We start from the raw sequence: 16475 nt of genomic DNA, 5'->3' as shown, positions 1-16475 counted from the left end.
CACACACAACAAAATAGTCATAAAACATATTTGGGGGGGAATTGCATCCATGTTGAACATCCTAATTGAAACAAGCCAAATACTGGAAGTCATTTAAATCTTTAGTTGTTTAGTTTGTTGCCTTTAAACCCAAACAATCACTCAACCTTTAATAAACACGTCAAGCAAAACAACAGAATCAGGGCATCTACGAATTAATTTTACACAGAAGAAACTTCTGTAAAGTATAAACGAAGGCTGTTCCCACAACTGGACTCTTCACTTCTAATTTCATTACAAGCCAGCTGACAGTTTGTACACAGAGTTTTGCATATTTGCATGAAGAAAAAACACTAGTTTGTTGCACACCTACACAGATTAGCATTTCAAAAACCAGTAAAGTTCAAAGACAATGTGTTTGTTAACAAGAGCTGCTTTGTAACCAGTTCATTTGACAGACACCAGACCCTAAATGCACTTACAGTATCTGCCTTTTTAAAATCAATATGCGTACCATATTTTCTAGCAAATGAAGTTTTAACAATGACTCCATTAGGTAGGGCAGATTTTTGTTATGACAACATTTTAAAACACAGATCAGCTCTCATGACAAGTAGGAACTGAGAAACCAAACCACAGCTGATAGTTTTTAACATGGTTTTGTCTGAAAATATGGTGTGAAATAGGGCAAAAGATGGCTGCGTGAGGACACGACAAGTACAGCTGACTTCCACTTAAAAAGCTTCCGTACAAAAAAAAATCTTATTCACACTATCATTGTGTTTGTAAACTAATCTACTAAATCCTCAGTTTAAATAACATTTCTACTGCATTATGGACTAAATTTATAAATATGGAGTCAAGTCTAAAGTAGAAATAAATATGGCTTTTGAAAACCGAATATTCCTGGTGTAATACGTGACACATACTGGGTCTGATACACAAGCCATGTATTTCCTGATGAAGAAACGCTTGACCAATTACAGAAAGATTTACTTTTTCCATACATACCTCTGCTGGGAAGTGTACACTGATCATACGCTGAGCACCATGTTTTGACCCAGGATTAGGAGTAGATCTTGGGCCAAATGTTCTCAAACAAACCGAATACCAAGGATTTTATAAAACTCGAGGGACACAGCTTAAATGTCATGAATGTGGTCTCCACCCACAAAATATAACACTTGTTAGACACATTCCTCACCTTAAAAGGGTCACACGATGATCTATTTTCATTTTAGGTTCTCTTATAAGTTTTAAAAGCAGTGATGCATCAAAACAATCCTAATTTAGTTTTTCATCAGCATTTAGCAGATGCTTTTATCCAAAGTGACTTGCATTAGATAAACATAAGCAATTCATCACAGAACCAACAATAATTTTCCTGTCCAACTCTAATTAAACAGGCCATATTTGTGCTGCTGTGCCTTTAAGACTTATGTAAACACCAGGGTTTCTGCAGATTTTATGATAAATGTAAAACTTTTTGAGACCATTTTAAGACCAACTGAATGTAAAACAATGTCAACATGGCATCTGAATGTAAATGTCTTGTATTAGCAATACTTCGGAAGTTTGAAAATACAACTTTCAATTCAAAGGAAAAAAGTTTTTATTCCCCATTGATAGATGTTTGTTCTTGTTTTAAGCATAAAGTCACTTCATTTTTCAGTTTCTCAGAAAACACGCTTCATATCTTCATTTTGCAACTCAAGTAAATGTATCTTGATTTAAGGAAGTATTTTTATTGAAAGAAAAATGATATATAGTAGTCAACATTTGAAGTGGATCAAAAAAAGTTACTCAAAGTTGTCCTAAGACAAGAACAGTTATTCTTTTTGGTTTTAGGATAAATTTAATGAAAGGTTTTGATCCACTTCAATTGTTGACTACTGTATATCAGAGAAAGATCCATTTTTTTGCTGCTCCAATTTAAGTCCTTTTTAGTAGGGGTTGACAGATTATCGACCTGGCCGATTATTGCCACCGATATTAAGCATTTTTATTAAGGCTGTCAAACGATTAATCACATACAAAAAAAGTTTAAGTTTGTCTAATAAATGTGTGTGTACTGTGTGTGATTATTATGTATATATAAATACACACAAATTAATGTATATATTTAAGAGAAACATTATTTTAGGTTCAAAATATTTTTATATATAATATAAATTATATAAAAATTATAATAAATACATATTCTTGTATATATTTTTTATATGTATACATTAATGTGTTTGTATTTATATATACACGTTAATAATTACGCACAGTACACACACATATATTAAGCAAACTAATCGCGATTAATAATTTGACAGCCCTAATTTTTATGGATATCGGTCATTTTCAAAACCGATTTGCTGATTTAAAAAAAGAGATTTTTTTTTTTCCTCAGAGATTTTGTTATTCTTAATTTTGACATTAATTTTCATTTTTACACCAGACAAAAATATAGATAATACATATATAATAAATTATATATATAATATAAAATAAAAATATCGGTTCAAAATATAGGTTATCTACTTGATCTGTAATAATTGGTATTGGTCGACCCTTAATTTTTAGAAACCCTAAACTCTGTAGAAACCCTGCAGACTGAAATGCTTAGATATTTCTTTTAAAATAAATGTCAGCTGCTTGTTTCTAGCACTGGGCTTTTTCAGAAGGATCTGCAGAGCTGTAGGTGCTTCACACAGACCAGCTTTAGCAGACTTTACTGCATTTACACTTATTTAAAGGCTTAGTTCACCCAAAAATGAAAATTCTGTCATTAATTACTCTCATGTCATTTCAAATCTGTAAGACCTTCATTTATCTTTGGAACACAAATTAAGACATTTTTAATGAAATCTGAGAGCTTTCTGACCCTGCATAGACAGCAAGGGTCCTACCACAGTCAAGGTACCAAGAACGTCGACAAATGGTCCATGTGACATCAGTGGTTCAACAGTTTTTAATAAAGCTACGAGAATACTTTTGTTGTGCAAAAAAACTAAAATAACTTAATCAAACAATTCTTCTCTTCTGCTTTTCACTGAACGTAAACAATGCGCGAGGAACAAAACGGGAACAAAACAACGAACATGGTTGGACACCTGTTGTCTATGGAAGGTCACAGAGCTCTCGGATTTCATCAAAAATACCTTCATTTGCGTTCCGAAGATGAACAAATGTCTTACGGATTTGGAACGACATGAGGGTGAGTAATGAATTAATGATTTCATATTTGGGTGAACTGTCTCTTTAACAGCATGCACACTGCTCCTGACAACTTAATAAATAATAAATAGTCATCACTAAAGTGAACAAGGGGCAATCTTGTGCATCAAGAAATTTCTTAAAAAAAAAAAAAAAAAAAACATCTCATGATATCAGACATAACAAACGACAGTCTTTTCAGGTTATAACCGCACAAAGGATGACTCTGCAAATGAGGGCATGATAGCTGTGTGAAGCCCAGGGTCAGGCATATGCTCACCAATCTCTCTCTTGCGGTCATTGGTGGTGCAGCTGTGGAAAAATTCTGTCATAAGACTCTCCAGGGCCCGTAAGGAGGCCTCCTCTGACGCCTGCAGCACAGAGAGAGACAGATGAGGGGGGGAAGGGAGGAGAAAGATGAGATATGACAAGATAAGGCATTTCAATCTGAACTTTTAATGCAGTCATGCAGTGCATCAGACACAACTCTGTCGCATTTACGAAACGCAAATCCAGCACACAGAGTCACAGTTACTCAAAAATGTAAATCTACTGTGCAGTCCCTTTTTAGACTTAATATATTTATATATTTAAGGGTTCAATCATGCATTGTAGCATGAAAAAATAGCAGTTACTGCTACTGGATTGTTTTACAGTCCAATGGCTTAATTTATGCTGTTGTCGTCACTGTTAAGTATAAGTAATTGGTTTGCAGAGATGTTAACAGCTCATCATTTACTTACAAAAGGGATAGGTCAGCGAAAAGTAAAAATAAATACATAAAATCAAAGGTTTATCGTTATTGAATGATATTAAATATAAACATAATATTAAAAAAAAAAGAGAGAAAAAAAAAAAAAAAAATGATATATGCCAGATAGCACACATACATATGCAAGATGTGTTTAAAAAAAAAAAAAAAAAAAAAAAACACTTGATCTGGAAAGCATCTGCTGTGTACAAACATCTGTAAGATGTCAGTTTTACATACATTCTAAATCATAAACATCTTAAAGACATCTAATAGACATCTATTCGACATCTGATAGAAAACATTCTATAGACATATTGCAGATGAGCAAACACTCAAAAAAAAACAGGTCTTCCAAATGTAAATGCAAACGCCAAATAGACGTCTTCCAGATGTGTGTTTGCTATCAGGTTACCACATAGCACAGGTACATCTGCAAGATGTCTGTTAAAGATCACTTCATCTTGAAAACATCTGCTGTGTACAAACATCTGACAGACATCTGTAAGACATCAGTTTTACATACATTCTAAATCACAAACTTCTTATAGACATCTAATAGACATCTATTAGACATCTGATAGGAAAGGTCCTATAGATGTATTGCAGATGAGCAAACACTCTTTATTTAAAAAAAAAAAAAAAAAAAAGTCTTTCAGATGTAAATGCAGACGTCAAATAGACGTCTCCCAGATGTTTGCGTGCTATCAGGGATCCCACATAGCACATGTACGTCTGCAAGATGTCTGTCAAAGATTGCCTCATCTGGAAAACATCTGCTGTGTACAAACACCTGATAAACATCTTTAAGACATTAGTTTTACATACATTCTTAATCATAATCATTTAGACATTTTCTAAATGTCTATTTGACATCTAATAGGAAACATCCTAGAGATGTATTGCAGATGAGCAAATACTCAATAATAAATGTCTTCCAGATGTAAACATCCACATCAAATATACATCTCTGAGATGTATGTGTGCTATTAGTGTTTTTTTTTTTTTTTTGCCATGATAATTTCTTAACCTCTTGTCACTCCAAACCTGTATTCTACAAAATGCCTTTTTTTGTGTGTATGTGCGTGTTCTACAAAATAAAATCACATAGATCTGGAACGACGTGAGGGTGGGAAATTAATTAATTTTAATATATTTTACAGCGTAATTTATTTAATTTACATTTTTTTCTTTATTGCTCCTTAAAGATTATGCATTATGCATCATGTTGCCTTACTCTCTTTATTTTTATTTATTTTTTTATTTTTTTTATTAAGCCTTAAAAACTACGCACAATGCATCGTGTTGCCTTCTCCTGACAGCTTCCTTTTTTAGTGCACCTTGCATTCAAAATACACATAAAATGGTGAGTGTTCACAGAAAAGAATAAAAAGGCTGGAAAACGAATGCAGGAAGTGGGCTGATGAAGATGATGATGCTCAGGGTTCTGAATTCTTTGTATGAGTCACGACACGTCGCGTGTTGCTCCACACAGCGAGTGTGACGTCACAGTAGCAGAAGAATGCCTTTGATTTCCTCATACCGTTTAGACTGTCAGGAACTCAAGAGGACACCGTTACACACACATGCACAAGAAGCTTTGCTCTGCTTCATTTGTGTGAATATTACCTGATATCATTGCTTAATAACAGAAAAACTTGCATCTGAATTGCTTTCTTTCATATCTGACAGATCTACAACTGCTGTGTGTCAATGCTAAAACATCATATTACAGTAACACACACCTAAAGCAGTGTTTTGATGGATTTAAATTGAATAAATGCTTCCAGCACAATGCAATATGATCATTACAGGCAAATAAAGATGCACAGACGCTTGAAAACCACTGCAACCTCCAGGCACTGGTGCACACGTAAAAAGTTAAAATATTTGCATATAAAAAATATAGATATGGGTCAAATAGATTGTAAGTATGTTACACATATATATGCATTAGTTTTGACTCACCATGCCCGGGCTCTGAGCTTTTATGCGGCTATAATATGAGATGAATCTGGTTCTGCTCGCTCATGCTTCCTCTGGGGCCTTTGTATTTCACCTTCTGGAAGCACCGATATTCCGCATCACTGTCCCCTACACGCCCGGTGGACCCCGGGTTCGGGCTCCGGGACACTTGTTATTATTGTTGATCTAACGCGAGCCTAAAGAGAACGAGACTGGAACTGACGCTGCCCGGATACACGGCGACAAACCGCATAAAACTACTGCGAAACAGAGAGAGGAGCAACAAAACAGCGGTGTTAAAAATATGTCGGAACTCTATTGTTTACGTCTCAGGCGGTGGTATCGCTGTGCTGGACTCGGTGCTTTAATTTGAGCCCCCAGAAGACTGACAGAGCCACTCCTTGGGTTGGTGGGATCGCTCTTTCCGTGCAGGCCTCTCGTAGCTTCCTCTCCTCTGCCCATTAAACTAACGGAAGTGACATCTTCCTCATCGACGTACAAATTAGAGCGAGTAGAAAGGCGAGCAGAGTAAAGGAACGGTTTGCTTTAGTGGGCGGGGCTTAGAGTGGATAACTTGTCTCTGATTGGTCAGGAGCGACAGGTCTAAATAGTAATTAGGCGTTTTTATTTTATTAGGAAAATTCGTTGTACAAGAAGAAGCGGCCTTTTTCCAACTTAATTTCTTTCATTTTATAAATTACTTTAAATCATACATAAATATTTTGGACAAGAAAATTTTTTTTTTTGTCTGGCAGCAAATGTTATTCGTATTATCACGATTGTAATACCTCTTGTAAAAAAGAAAACACACTACCAGTTAAAAAATTATGAATAGTAAGGTTTTTAATGTTTTTTTTTGTTTTTGTTTCGTTTTTTTTTTTTTTTTTTTTAGAAGTCTCTTCTACTCATCAGGCCTGCATTTATTTAATCCAAAGTACAGCAAAAACAGTACAATTTTGAAATATTTTAACTATTTAAAATATCTGCTTTCTATTTTAATATATATTAAAATTTAATTTATTTCTGTGATTTCAAAGCTGAATTTTTAGCATCATTACAGTCACATGATCCTTCAGAAATCATTCTAATATTCTGATTTGCTGCTCAAAAACATTTATTATTTTTATTATGTTGAAAACAGCAGAGTGGGATTTTTTTTTCAGGATATTTTGATGAATAGAGCGTTCAGAAGGACAGCATTTATCTGATATAGAAATATTTTGTAACATTATAAATGAAATGAAATGAAATGAAAAAAAAAAAACTGGAGAGCATATGCCTGACCCTGGTATAGTGTATAATGTTACTAAAGCTTTTTATTTCAGATAAATGCTGATCTTTTGGTCATTCTATTAATCAAAAAAATCCTGAAAGAATGTATTCAACTGTTTTAAATATTGATAATAATAATAATAATAATAATAATAATAATAATAATAATAAATGTTTCTTGAACCGCAAATCAGCATATGAGAATGATTTCTGAATCATGTGACACTGAAGACTGGAGTAATGATGCTGAAAATTTAGATTTGATCACAGCAATAAATTACGTTTTAAAATATATTCACATAGAAAACAGTTAAAAAATATTTCACTATATTTTACTGTTTTTGCTGTACTTTGGATCAAATAAATACAGGCTTAGAAATATTAAAAATCTTACTGTTCAAAAATGTTTGACTCGTAGTGTATGTATACTACATAAGCATAAATAAGCATAACTTTCAGTACATTCTGGTATTTATGTGTACGATTTTATTTATTTTTCACATATTATACCAAAATCTACTTAAACGTTCTAAATCTTTACAGCCGCATATTTTAATACTAAATAATTAAATAATCTGAAAAGGAGTTTCATTTTACACACGTTTTGCTTTCGCTTTAGATGTCACGTGATACTTGTTACTTTTCTCACCGCTCGTCGGATTGTACCAATCACAGTCGTTTATGTTTTCTAATCGGGCTTGATTTTTAAATCATTTAATAGAGGATTCAAATGGAGGATTTCCAATAGCGTGTCAGACATGTATATTCACAATAATTTAACTTAAATGATTATACTTTATATTACACAAATGTCTCCAATAAGATATAAAACGACTTCACATTTGAATGCGACTCAGTAGAGGATTCGACGCTGTGAGCCGTCAAGCGCCCCTTGAGGAAGTGAAATATATGCTCTTTAGTAAACTGTAACTAGGAACTAGTTACTAGTTGTTTTGTCACCCAATGTACTCTACTCATTAAACTACCGGAAGTGAAATCTTAATCTCGGGCCGGATGAAACCGGCCGCAACAAGACACATGTTGAGTACAGTATGCACTCTTTTCAAGTATTGCCTCATTACTACACATATGCACCCGCCAGACCAGAGGTTTTCAGTCTTTTTCTTGGCCATGAACCCTGAATTATTATGATTCTCGTGAGAGGGACCCACATCCTAACATTTAAAAGATATCCGTATAGTTTTATGTATGAAGACCTCATTTATACAGTTCAAAATTATTATAAATATGACTATTATTATTTTATTTTTTTTTATCAAATCGTGTAGTTTCTGTTACAACGGTACTGCTATGTATTTAATAATTATTTTTATTTATTTTTTTAGCATTTTTATTGTTTATTTTTACATTGTTTTTCATAATCAACAGGTATTTGCGATTTTGAATAAATATTGTTTGTTTTAATTTGAGTGCTTCTAATTTGCTAACATTAAAAATGTATTAATCATTTCTGCATTACATCAGCCACTCTGCTTTGTAAGAATCAGAATAGGCCGAATAGCTGACACAAAAGCTTTGTTACTTTTTGTTTCTGCATGTAGATGTTCCTCTTGAACTGTGAGAATCAGTCTGTCATTTCTGAAGATAAAAGAGAAGAGCTTGCAATTCTCTTGCTTCTGGTTGTTTAATGTGGTTTGCTCAACGGCTTCACATTATGCAACCCATCAACTCTAACACGTTGAGTAAGACTGCAGACTGAGTGGTAAAAACATTTACAAACATGCACATTTCACAAAACAACATGTTCAGGAAAGATGACTCAAGATGAATGAGGTTTATTTCCTTTTTCTGCAAAAGAGAAATATTGTACACATAACATTATCTAGGTCACATTAAAAAACAGGAAGTGATCCACGGGTTCGAACCCTTTAAGGAACACCCGCAGACAGCAGCTTTGTTTTCGACAAAATCTTCAATCTTTCGATGAAATCTTTTTAAAAACATTCTGTGCATTAAGTAATCGCATAAAACATGATAAAATTAATATAAAATAATAAAGTACAGGTTTAAAATGTTTCTCAGCTGTTTTTTTCATGTTTATCTTGTGACTGGTAGCGATGTCTCAGTTCTTGTATGTGATATGCCCATGCTCTGTCCACACCTTCACCCTTTACTTCACACTCTGTCCAATCAGGAAACGGAAAACGTCCCGCCACAATCAAAGCGTCTTCAGGCAGCTCAGCCAGTAACTTCTTTTGTAAAAGACTTAACTGATAAACACACAGTACATGCTATATGAGGACACAATAATATGATTCAAATGCATGAATTAAAGTCTTTGCATTCATTCAAAATCTTCTTAAATGATTTAAGAATCACTGTGGTACTTACCACACTAGGGGCTAGAAATACTGTGACATTTTTGTACGTTGAAAGATCAACCTGGAAACACACAAGCAAAAACACAAACGCACACATATGAAGCACAATATTGTGAATCAATGATATCTTGCTTCTGTATGAGATGTATGTAAGATAATAATATTTATAGTAAAGTTTTTAAACAGTAAGATTTTTAATGTTTTAATAATGAATTCTCTTGTTTACCAAGCCTGCATTTATTTGATTCAATATACAGCAAAAGCAGTAATATTGTGAAATATTTTTACTATTTAAAATAACTGTTTTTTATTTGAATATATTTTAAAAAGTAATTTATTTCTGTGATCAAAGCTAGATTTAGTCTTCAATCACACATTCAGAAATCATTCTAATATGCTGATTTTCTGTTCAAGAAACATTTATTAATATTATTATCAATATTTAAAACTGTTAACATTTTTTCAGGATTATTTCATGAATAGACAGATCCAAAGATCAGCATTTACAGAAATAAAAAGCTTTTGTAACATTGTACACTATACCATTCAAAATGTTTTTTTTTTAGAAAGCAAATTATAGACATTAATACTTTTATTTAGCAAGGATGCTTTAAATTAATCATAACTGATGATAAAGACATTTATAATGTTACAAAAGATTTCTATTTCAGATAAATGCTGTGCTTCTAAACTTTCTATTCATCAAAGAAACCTGAAAAAATTCTACAAAATAATAATAATAATGAATATTTTTTTAAGCAGCAAATCCGAATATTACAACACTTTCACATGATCCTTCAGAAATCATATTTTAATCATTCTATAAAACATTCTGATCATTCTAGAATATTAGAATGATTTCTAAAGGATCATGTGACTGGAGTAATGATGCTAAAAATTCAGCTTTGAAATCACAGGAATAAATTACATCTTAAAATATATTCAAATAGAAAACAGAAACGTTAAATAGTAAAAACATTTCAGAATGTTACTGTTTTTGCTGTACTTTGGATCAAATAAATGCAGGCTTAGTGAGCAGAAGATACTTCTTTAAAAAACATTTATATATATTTGCCATTTATACCACACACATATACCGTATAATAGTTTAATATAGTATTTTGAATATTTTAGCATTATATGTACCTTCCACAGATCTTCTCGGCGATATGAAACACTTCTGTGTTGTCCAGCTCTCCACGCGTGAAAGTAAGCAAGACGAACAAGCCAAGGATTGAGCTCATAACCAACCGCTGGAGAAAAACCCTGACGAGACGCTTCTAACACCTGCACACGATTAAAATAAACACATAAGCATGTTAATTACCGTTCAAATGTTTCAGATCCTTTTTTTAAATGCAAAGTTCTGTCATGAAAATCTAGATAGTGCAGGCCGATAAGTTCTAACTCAAACTGAAAAAAATGACATCATTATTCACATGGTGCAGCTGATTGGTTTCTTTTCATATCAGCAGCCAATGAGTTGCAACTAAACATTCGTATTAGTATTTCCTACATGCTCACAGTGGCATGTCTGTGGATGTATTGCTAGTAGCAAGTCTCAGAACTCGCTGTGCCATGGCAGCGGCATAGCAGATCTATTCCACAAAGACCAAACACATTAATATTGGCATGTACATTACTATGCTAAACTCTTGTCATGACAGAAAAATATAATGCATTTATTCAGCAAGGATGCTGATATTGATCAAATGAATGCCAATGCTGATGTTGTTTTTTTAACTTTCTATTACAAAAAAAAGACAGTTTCCACAAAAATATGCAGCAGCACAACTGTTTTCAACAATGATAATAATGTTTCTTGAGCAGCAAATCAACATGTTAGAATGATTTCTGAAGGATGATGTGACACTGAAGACTGGAGTAAAGATGCTGAAAATTCAGCTTTGCATCAAAGATATAAATTACATTTTAACATATATTCAAAAACAAAACAGTTATTTTAAGTTGTTATAATATTTGTTATAATATAATATGTGTTTTTGATTAAATAAATGCAGCCATGGTGAGCAGAAGAGACTTCAAAAATGAAAAAGTAAGAGAATAACTCACAATCCTGCCATCACCTGAGCCCAGGTCAGCGATGCCTCCAGATCGGCCCTTCAGCAGAGTCATAACATTACTCACTTGAGCTCTGCTTGCTGGCATATAAGGCACCTGGAACACAGCAGCAGTTATAGGCTGATAAATCACTCCTCATGAGCAGCATTAATACAGACACACTCCTCAAATCTCACCTGTAATTTGAGAGGCACTCGACGAAACCCCGGCATGAGGATTCCTGCCCAGACGGCATAGACCGCCAAACCCGTGCCTGCCGTCAGCTGCAGGATCTGCCAACCACCCAGTCGCCTCTCTTTGAACTGCGAAAGGACTTCCTCTTGTATGTCGTCTTCCATAGCTATAGAAATAAAAACAGCATGACCATATTATATTTTATACATCATATTTTGTGTTTACACTGCCCTGAACCTTCTAAATCTGCAAAAAGGCCTAATATTACCTGATTTGATGATGCTGAGTTCAGAAATATCAACAAATCTTTATCACATACAGTTTTTTTTCACAAAATAAGAATGAAGATTTGAAGAATGACAAATATAAGTAGTCAGATCATATCATAATTTACAAATCTGCAAATTGGTGGGAAAAAGTGGAAATCAGGATTAGGCATGAAATAATTTCTTTGAATCATTCATACATGAAGAGATGCTTCCAGATCTCATAGATCCTCTGCTAAATATTATTAATTCATCACTGTCATTAGGATATGTCCCCAAAACCTTCAAACTGGCTGCTATTAAGCCTCTAATTAAAAAACCACAACTTGACCCCAACGAATTAACTAATTACAGACCTATCTCGAATCTCCCATTTCTGTCAAAGATATTAGAAAAGGTTGTATCCTCACAGTTATCTTCCTTCCTACAGAAATATGATATCTGTGAGGATTTTCAGTCAGGTTTTAGACCGTACCATAGTACTGAGACTGCTCTTATTAGAGTTACAAATGATCTACTCTTATCATCCGATCGTGGTTGTATCTCTCTGTTAGTGCTACTGGATCTTAGTGCTGCGTTTGATACTGTTGACCACAACATTCTCTTGAATAGACTTGAGAATTATGTTGGCATTAGTGGTAGTGCATTGGCATGGTTCAAATCGTATCTTTCTGACCGCCATCAATTCGTGGCAGTAAATGATGAGGTATCATATCGATCTCAAGTGCAGTATGGAGTACCACAAGGCTCAGTACTAGGGCCGTTACTCTTTACGCTTTACATGTTACCCTTGGGTGATATCATCAGGAAATATGGTGTTAGCTTTCACTGCTATGCTGATGATACCCAGCTCTATATTTCTTCGCGGCCTGGCGAAACGTACCAATTTGAAAAACTAATGGATTGTGTAGTTGAGTTAAAAAATTGGATGACAAGTAATTTCTTACTGCTAAATTCTGAAAAAACAGAGGTGTTAGTTATTGGGCCTAAAACCTCAGCGTGTAATAACCTAAAACACTGTCTAATACTTGATGGCTGTTCTGTCAATTCTTCGTCATCAGTTAGGAACCTAGGTGTGCTATTTGATGGTAATCTTTCCTTTGAAAACCACATCTCTAGTGTTTGCAAAACTGCATTTTTCCATCTCAAAAATATATCTAAACTACGACCTATGCTATCAATGTCAAATGCTGAAACATTAATTCATGCGTTTATGACCTCACAGTTAGATTATTGTAATGCTTTATTGGGTGGTTGTTCTGCTCGCTTAATAAACAAACTCCAGCTGGTCCAAAATGCAGCAGCTAGAGTTCTTACTAGAACCAAAAAGTATGATCATATTAGCCCGGTTCTGTCTACACTGCACTGGCTCCCTATTAAACATCGTATAGATTTTAAAATCTTGCTAATTACTTATAAAGCCCTGAATGGTTTAGCTCCCCAGTACCTGAGTGAGCTCTTATCGCATTATAGTCCCTCACGTCCGCTGCGTTCTCAAAACTCTGGCAATTTGATAATACCGAGAATATCAAAATCAACCGCGGGCGGCAGATCTTTTCTTATTTAGCACCCAAACTCTGGAACAATCTACCCTACAATGTTCGGGACGCAGACACACTCTGTCAGTTTAAATCTAGATTAAAGACCCATCTCTTTAACCTTGCTTACACATAACAAATCCACATTCTTATAATTCAAATCCGTTAAAGGATTGTTAGGCTGCACTAATTAGGTCAACCGGAACCGGGAACACTTCCCATAACACCCGATGTACTCGGTGCATCGTCAGAAGAATGGCATCTACGCTAATACTAGTCTGTTTCTCTCTTATTCCGAGGTCACATTAACCACCAGATCCAGTCCGTATCCAGATCAGATGGTCACTGCAGTCCCCCGGATCCAGTCCGAACCCAGCCCAGACGGTGGATCAGCACCTAGAGACGACCTCTACAGCCCTGAATGTCAGCGGAGTCCACATCAACTAGATGAGCCCCAGAGACGGATCCACATTAAAGACCACATCACCTAGACGGCTGTCGGCACAAGACCACGGGAACTTTGGCCAGAGGAGAACTGGCCCCCCGACTGAGCCTGGTTTCTCCCAAGGTTTTTTTCTCCATTTGTCACCGATGGAGTTTTGGTTCCTTGCCGCTGTCGCCTCTGGCTTGCTTAGTTGGGGACACTTTCTCTTAACACAATATTGCATTTTACTTTATTGTTTTTGATTAACTACCTTTACCTATAATGTGAGTGTTTAATGTTGCCTTTGGCATTGTTGATGTACTGTTTCCTATTTAATACTGTACAGCCGCCTTGTCACAATTCTGTATTGTTAAAGGCGGTATATAAATAAAGGTGACTTGACTTGACTTGACATGGGAAAATTGGCTGAGAATTTAACAAACAGTTGTAATCTGGCTCACAGGAATCATGTCTTTATGCCTTTTTTTTCTTCTGCTGATTAAAGGATAATAAAAGACTTCTTCACCTTACAAATTGCTGTTGATAGCAAAATGCAACAATATGCATCAAGAAACAACCATTATGTGTTATGCATTTTCATATCGCACACATACCTGAATACTGGGTTTCCTGAAAAGTGGCTTAGTGGTTTAAGCTACAGGGTGGGACCTATAGGTAGCAGGACAAAGAAATTCACTTTGTTTATTTTGGGGTTAAATTGCAGACTTTAAAGGTTTTTAATTACATGCATTACATCATTTATTTTAGATTAACACCTGCATCTGAACCATTCAGCTGTTCAGTTCTTTTAGGAACGTGTCGTTACATTGTTAGTTCATGAAGAAGAGTCCTAACAGATATTTGTGTGTGTTGCTGGAGTCACTCAACAATATGAGCAATGCAGTAAGTATATCAGAGACAAATATTGTGCCACTATCAGTACAACTAGTACTGGTTTGCACAGTTTTATATTTTGACATAGCATAATGGGGACTCTGTAACTTATTTACATAAGTTTACATAACTTATTTTACATGGCTGATCATGAATTAGGTGAGAACACCTTTATGAAACATGCTGTTGAATGTGTTATGACTTAATGTTATAACATACTTATTACAAAAATGTATATATTGTACGTAATTTGTTGCCATGGAACAATGTGGGGATAATTCACTTTTAGCTATGTAACACCTGGGTACATTTACCTCTTTAACAACAAAAAGTTCCAGTAAAGTAATTTTATTAACATGTATTTTATTGACATGCCCTCTCAGCTGTACAGCAAATCCAAATGTTAATATAGTTTACTTTTTCCACATATATTGTGGCTAAAAGGTTTATTATGATCAGTCTCTGTGCAAAAGAACGCACAGTTCATTAACATACACACACATTTGTCAGCAGAGAAACATTCACATCTCTGGAGCACAAGAACCTTAGTTTTGCTAAATATTTATAACACAGACAGAGTCACAAAGTCATGCACTGAATGTGTTAAACTCATTCTTTTTTTAAAAGGGAGGTAGATATGAGAAAAAAACACACACAACCTTCGTACAAACATTCCGAGACAACCAACTAACCTTCACTGTATGCGGTATGAACATTTCTACAGCTAAACACAGAGCGCAGGACGACAACTTCCTGTTTGGGACATTTCAAAATAAAGGTCCGCCGACTGCCCGCATACTCATACAAAATTGCAGTATCATACGGTTTAAAAAATTAAAACATCTCCCTACTCCACACACATTACAGGCAATTTGTTTGTTTGTTTTGGATTGCTTTGCAGAAATGGAAGGAACGAATTACTTTTTATTTGTAGCAGTATTTTTAACAAAGCGTTAAAATATACAAAAATAAGATATAAAATAAATGTTTGCTCATTTGAAACATTTCTTCAAGCTACCTGGAATTGCCTATTTCTTTATTTAAAAAAATGAAGTTACCTGAATAAGTCACTTTTTTTTTTTTTTTTTTACCTGAGTCTAATTACAGTTTAGTAAGAGAAATGAACACTTCATCTGTCCGGATGATGGCGCTCTTATAAAGACACTGAGAGACTGAGGGAGAGAAAGTCACAGCTGAGTAGCTTACACTGACCGTTTATTTGCATTTCAAACTTTAAAGCTTATTTCAAACCAAACATCATACAAAGAATGTTACATCAATCAGGACTTAAAACAACAATTGCAAGTATTTGTTTAAAAAAAAGTCACATTTACATGCAAAATAACAATTCCTGTTATCAACATATGACAGCAACTCTTCAATCTTATTCATGTACTATAAAATATTGTAAGAATTTTGTTTTGCAAGTTAAAGCATCGTATATAAGAAACACTTGTGGAGAGAATGATCGACTGTTTCTTTCATCCAGCACATCTGCTTTCATGAACGTCAAATGATATATTCATGTTTAGATTTAGGCAGAAACTGAAATGCAATAAATGCATTCAGATGTTCAGACCTCTG

The 16475-nt window shown here is 34.4% G+C and overlaps 2 protein-coding genes and 1 long non-coding RNA gene across 4 annotated transcripts in view; all 3 read right to left on the bottom strand.

The window, feature by feature from the left end:
- xpo6 (exportin 6) overlaps positions 1-6386 on the bottom strand; it is a 29037-nt gene extending 22651 nt beyond the window's left edge. Inside the window, exons 1-2 of the mRNA XM_051105464.1 lie at positions 5903-6386; positions 3464-3554 (exon numbers count right to left, since the gene is read on the bottom strand). Of these exons, the coding sequence (XP_050961421.1) occupies positions 3464-3554; positions 5903-5905 (94 nt within the window). The 5' untranslated portion in view covers positions 5906-6386. The remainder of the gene's footprint in view (positions 1-3463; positions 3555-5902) is intronic.
- The window catches only part of LOC127162662 (uncharacterized), a 502623-nt gene that overhangs the window by 53976 nt on the left and 432172 nt on the right, over positions 1-16475 (bottom strand). The window lies entirely within an intron of this gene.
- On the bottom strand, positions 8790-15669 carry antkmt (adenine nucleotide translocase lysine methyltransferase). 2 transcript variants are annotated; one of them, XM_051105489.1, is made up of 7 exons: positions 15551-15613; positions 14612-14666; positions 11772-11935; positions 11587-11691; positions 10660-10800; positions 9524-9574; positions 8790-9402 (listed from the first exon to the last, which is right to left on the bottom strand). In XM_051105489.1, exons 3-7 carry the CDS (start codon positions 11931-11933, stop codon positions 9211-9213), a joined length of 651 nt encoding a protein of 216 aa, XP_050961446.1. In that variant the 5' UTR covers positions 11934-11935; positions 14612-14666; positions 15551-15613; the 3' UTR covers positions 8790-9210. The 2 variants fall into 2 exon arrangements, with proteins under 2 accessions (XP_050961446.1, XP_050961445.1); XM_051105488.1 differs by having other exon boundaries at positions 8791-9402; positions 15584-15669.

Source organism: Labeo rohita, chromosome 3, assembly GCF_022985175.1.
Source record: "Labeo rohita strain BAU-BD-2019 chromosome 3, IGBB_LRoh.1.0, whole genome shotgun sequence".
Classification (NCBI taxonomy): Eukaryota; Metazoa; Chordata; class Actinopteri; order Cypriniformes; family Cyprinidae; genus Labeo; species Labeo rohita.
The sequence above is the reverse complement of the archived record's forward strand: the minus strand, read 5'-3'. Positions and strand labels throughout refer to the sequence as shown.